This window comes from Leptinotarsa decemlineata, unplaced genomic scaffold (assembly GCF_025532065.1).
Source record: "Leptinotarsa decemlineata unplaced genomic scaffold, Ldec_3_MD MMD2_tig00026347_RagTag_RagTag, whole genome shotgun sequence".
NCBI classification, from domain to species: Eukaryota; Metazoa; Arthropoda; class Insecta; order Coleoptera; family Chrysomelidae; genus Leptinotarsa; species Leptinotarsa decemlineata.
In genome coordinates, this window is record NW_027412698.1 from 1,993,152 (window position 1) to 1,998,527 (window position 5,376).

Below are 5,376 nucleotides of genomic sequence, written 5' to 3' on the forward strand. Positions count from 1 at the left end.
TTTTATATGTGCTGATTATCCAATGATTGCGGCCTCCCCTGATGGCATAACCAAAGATGCAGTCATTGAAATAAAATGTCCTTCCAAGGCAAAAACAAAGGAAAATTACTTAAAAAATGGTGTTCTCTCAGAAAAATGTAAGGCACAGGTACAGTTACAAATGCATGCAGCTGGTTTGAAAAAGTGTTATTTTTGTGTTGCTGATAGCAAGTTTGAACAAACAGAAGATGTACACATTGTTTTAGTGACATACGATAGTGACTATGTTAATGAAATAATACAAAAATTAGCAGTTTTTTGGAAATCTAACATATATCCTATTTTGAATCATAGTACCAGTCAGTGAAACTACAAAGATTAAATGAAAAACTAAAGTCAAATTCAAACAAACTTTATTCAGATGAACTTACAATAAGCACTGTTGAATTGTCATTGGTTTTTTCTAGCCTACAGTCGGTACCAAAATCTTATTTTTGTTTCTAATATTAAATTTATGAATATCACTTTGTCAAAAATATGTCATTGTTTTTCCATTTTAAATATACACTCTTTGAATGTATTTCCTGTTTTATTAAATAATCTAAGTAACAGTACAATTTTTTTGAATTAAAAAAAATAAGAAAAGTAGGTCTTCTGAAATTTTATTTTTTAATTCATTGATAATGAATAATAACATACTTCAAGATTATATAATTATTGCATGTGATGTAATAAATTTAATGATATATCATTTAATAAGAGAATCCTGTAAATTCATCAGAGCACATGCAATAACAATGACATGATCTAATACACGAAGTATGTTATGATTTATCACTGCATGTTGTTTCAACATATGAAACTCTCTTAAACGCCTTATCACCCGTTCAACGTGGATTCGCAAGCTGGCAATTATTTTAGTTTGTCGAACTTCAGTTTTAGTCAATTTTGTACCAGCTTTTATACTGGGTGGTCTTAATAGTTTCATACCCTTTTCATGAAGTATCTGTTCAAGGTGCTTGAAACCCCTATCAGCTAAGATGTAAGTTCCCAGAGGTAATCCATCTAAAAAGTTACAGTTTTCTACTATTGCAACATCACTTGTTCTACCACCAAACCCATGAGAAATATAATTAATTAAACCATTAGGTGTGCATGATATTAAATATTTTACAGTGTTCCCTTTTTTGTACTCCGACCAAACTATCTAAACAATCTATGATGCAGCTGATATTATGATAGTTATGTCTAAATGCAATAGGGAGATTTTTTTTAATTAATTTTTTATCCAAGTTTACAATGAAGGGTCTTAAAAAACTAGCTATTATTGGTATGTTTGTTAAAAATAATTTACTAGCATAAGATAATGATATTCCAAAATTATCTTCTAGTTCTGAAAAATGCTATTCAATCTAATTTTTTTTAAGCATAACAAAATGTATTCCAATTTTATATTCGAGTGTTTATGTATCAACTGAATTAAAAAATAACATTCTTTAGAAATACCAACATACATCAAAGGTTTCTTATGAATTAAACCAATAGTACTTTTGAGACACTTTAATTGTTCAATAGCCTCACTGGTATCTGTAAGATGACTATCGGAGTCGGTGACCCTTGATGATGTTACTACGGAAGGTGATCCACGTTGGCTTTCAAAATTAGAAATATCGCTATCTGACCTATCATCTTCAAGTAAAATATTTCTCGTGACTCCATATTGTGATGCTTGAAGACGATACGGTTGAATCTTAAAGGGTGAAGAGGAACGTGAAGTCGTGGAAACTTTGAACGGTGAAGTAGAAATACTCTTATATTGCCATTTTGTTTGCACCGCTTTGCTCCTATAATGCAAATTCACTTTTGTTGTTACTTGAACAGATTTTTCTACAGACATGATAAGGTCGGTTATTGTTCCTTTATCTTGAGACTTTGGCAATTCTGAAAAGACAAATTATTTAAATTAATTACCTATTTCTTTGATATATTGAATAAAATGCCTATAAACATATTATTATGACTTTATAAGCAGTCTAATAAATTGATTATTTACCTTCAGACTCAACAATTTCTCTTAACTCATTCTGATCTTTTTGTAAGCTTTCTTCATGGATGTCAGTAGCATTTTCACTGTGTAGACATTTTTTGACAATGTCAAGTCTTTGCCTTTTAATTGATGTTTCTCGAGAAGATCCAGGTCCACCATCAGATAGCTGTCTTTTGCGACCCTGACAATAAAATTTTGTTGGTACAGCATCATCTGTTAACAATATTTTTTTGCTGAAGCCCATGGTGTACCTCATATAGTTAGTTGTGTCTTTTTCCATCTGTAATTCAAAATATTTACTTAGCATGTGAAGTATTTGATATTGAGGGGATAAGTAATGTTTCACATCTATACATAAAATACTATACTGTATCACTAGTTATAAATCTTGTTGAAATAAAATCACCATTCGTAAAGGATGGATATACACTACTTGAAACTAAGGGAAAACGTGAGTAATATAACATGAATAACAAAAATAAAATATTACTTACATCAAAGTGATCTTCACACATAAAAATATTTGTGTGCGATAAAATGCTGTTGGGATCTCTTCGAGATAACTGTAACCATTTTCTACGTCTTTTGGGATTTGTTGGAACGGAAACGAACACTTTTTGTGGAGTATTTATAGATGTACTTGTACATTGTGGCACTACACACCATTTATAAACCATTTTATCTGATAAATAGACCAAAGTAATAAAATACATATAATAGGTACTGATTTTAGTTGTTTTTGATAACTGTTTACTTGCTTGAAACGTCACAATGTCACGTGACGGCAGCCATTACAGAAACAGCTTTTTTGGCGCAGGTTTAGAAATTTGAATTTTGAAAAGCATTTTTACTGAAAAATACATTTTAAATCTCCTAATTATTAATGGAGGAGATTTCTTACGTAGTAAAGATTCATTTATAATGATTTCCAAAAATTAGTCAAATAGCCTATTACTCTTGAATATGAAATAACACCCACAAATAAAGAACAGTTCGATTCTTACTATGTGTTGTTTTATTTAATAGACAGCAGGTAACAACGTGTTGTAACTGAAATGAAAACTGAACTAACTACAATACATAAGTCATAGTATTTATATATGAGAATACTATGCGTAATAGTTGTCATCAAAGAACATTCTAGAACAAAATATTAGTAAGCAATGATGAATAACATGATGAATTATATCTGAACACATTCATGCAGATAAAGTTCGGTTTAAAAGCATAGTCATCAAATAAACAAAGATAATGTTCGGAATAAAAGATAACATTCGGAATAAAAGATAACGTTCGGAATAAAAGAGGTGTCAGCATTTTCCCAGTTTTATCTCTGTGGACAGTCCAGGGAAAGTTGGCATCATAGTCCAGGGAAAGTGGGCAAAAAATGTAATTCCTCCCCTCTTAAGTGGTAGACTAGGGTTGGTCTGGTTGGCTGGTCTGACCATCCATCTCTAAGTCATCTATGGAAGTTTTCTTGTATAGTTGTCTTCGTCGAAGATGCTGGATCAAGTTGTAGGGATAACATGTTTTATAGTAACATGTCACTAAGATGTAAATGGCAAGGCTGACCATTAAACAAATGATAACAATCATCCATACAGGTAATGATTGTCCAGGCATTGGCACTTGGGATAAATTAACTTCATGATGAGTATTCATCTTGGAAGTCAGATGCTGGAGTTCTTCTAAGTCCATTTTATTCAGTTTCACTTTGATGGTCCTTGTAGAGAGAGTGGAGATATCCAGTGATGGAAGTTTTATCACTGTCATTTGGGATAATTCGTCGTTTCCACGAATGAATTTTTCTTGATCCACAAGAAAATAACATGATTTTGGAATTGTAATGAGGTAGCTTCCAGATTGTACCTCATGATGTGTTTCAATGGAACAGCTTTCAGTTAGAATGATATTGGAAGGTGTCGTGAAAATAATTTTGTCTGGAGTCACTTGATTGGCTATGGCTTGGTCTAGGTGTACCATGACAGTTGAACAATTGGTGGCATCATTGTTCAGAATAATTTTTACGATGCAATCCTCTTCTGTTTGAAGTTTGTTCTGGCAATAGCAGGTATCTTCAATTTCAGCACATGGCTCGTCTTGATATTGGTATAGCTCATTTCTATCATTCAAAATAAGGTAGGGTTTTTGAGGTGGAATGATTTTATTTTGAAGTGGAATAGGATAGATAAAATAGGTTTTATATGGAATGGGACTCAATATTGGAAAATGTATTAGGAAAACAATTTTCTGTTCTGTAAACATTAGTTGGATTCCTAAGAAGGTATAGTAACTATGTTGATTTTTTGAAATTTACTATTTGATTTGAAGAATATAACGTATTCATTTTATTTTTAATTGTATTTAAATTTTCCATCGAGAGAAATGTTGGATGAACTCTATGAAAGTTAGCAAATGTTATTGCATGGATAATTCGATTTAATTGACTTTGGAAATTAATTAAAGAATCAATAATTAAATGAAGAACATTTATTTCATTGATTTCTTTCTCAAATTTATTTATTAAATTCATTGTTATAAGTATATTTGACCTGATTTGAAATAATGTTCGATTAGTTTGTACCATGAATTCTTTTGCTATAGATATTTGACTGTTAATTGCCTCTTGTAATAAATGATCGTTTTTATTTAAATGGTTGAGGATTGTATTAATTCTTTCACCATCATCATTATCGAGAGTAACAAATAACCATTTAGATATTTTTCCTCCGAGATTTATCAGTCCGCGTTTGGAGATAACATGTGGGTTGATTGTTTGTAGTTGGTGATCAACTTGTGTAGATATTGTTTTTGCTTGTCTAAGTAACAAATCTGACTGATAGCTTACATTTTGTTTTTCGTTAATAAAATTTAATTGGAAGTCTAAATTTTGTTTCATCTCTAAAAGTTCTGTAATATTCATATAACTAACAAAAGTATGTTTACTTACAATAATCTCTGTTTCTTCTAAGTTTATGGGTAGAATAGGGTTATTGAGTTTTTGTATTGATGTTTCGCTAAGGTAAGGCAAGATAATAAATGAGAGAATGATGACCAATAGAATCATCTGAAATAATACAAAAAAAAAGATTAATATTTTTCAATGTTCAGAATCGGGATATGGACTCGAATTAATTATTTTGGTTTTAAAAAGTTCACAATCTATTAAAGGATACCTTTCTAATGGTGATGTCATTTTTACATAAGTATCTTTAATGCTAACATTATGAATTTCCACAATTGCATAACCGTTTTCTACTGTTGTAATACTTTCTGGTATAAAGCAATGTTCATTTATCTCTTTATATGGAATGTAGTATGTTCCATCAACTGTTGGATTAGTTGGTAGC

General features: G+C 30.8%; 1 protein-coding gene across 1 annotated transcript; it reads right to left on the reverse strand.

The window, feature by feature from the left end:
* Positions 1 to 770: 770 nt before the first annotated feature.
* On the reverse strand, positions 771 to 4,952 carry LOC111517001 (uncharacterized). Its single transcript, XM_023173065.2, has 3 exons — positions 2,521 to 4,952; positions 2,033 to 2,306; positions 771 to 1,920 (listed from the first exon to the last, which is right to left on the reverse strand). Exons 1-3 carry the CDS (start codon positions 2,737 to 2,739, stop codon positions 1,367 to 1,369), a joined length of 1,047 nt encoding a protein of 348 aa, XP_023028833.2. The 5' UTR covers positions 2,740 to 4,952; the 3' UTR covers positions 771 to 1,366.
* Positions 4,953 to 5,376: the final 424 nt, after the last annotated feature.

What these genes read in the sequence shown, in the direction of transcription:
- LOC111517001 (XM_023173065.2), bottom strand. Translation starts at nt 2,739, where the DNA reads ATGTATTTTATTACTTTGGTCTATTTATCAGATAAAATGGTTTATAAA. An exon ending in TGTGTGAAGATCACTTTGAT is followed by an intron (nt 2,307 to 2,520) that starts GTAAGTAATATT and finishes TTTGAATTACAG; the next exon opens with ATGGAAAAAGACACAACTAA. An exon ending in AGAAATTGTTGAGTCTGAAG is followed by an intron (nt 1,921 to 2,032) that starts GTAAATAATCAA and finishes TTGTCTTTTCAG; the next exon opens with AATTGCCAAAGTCTCAAGAT.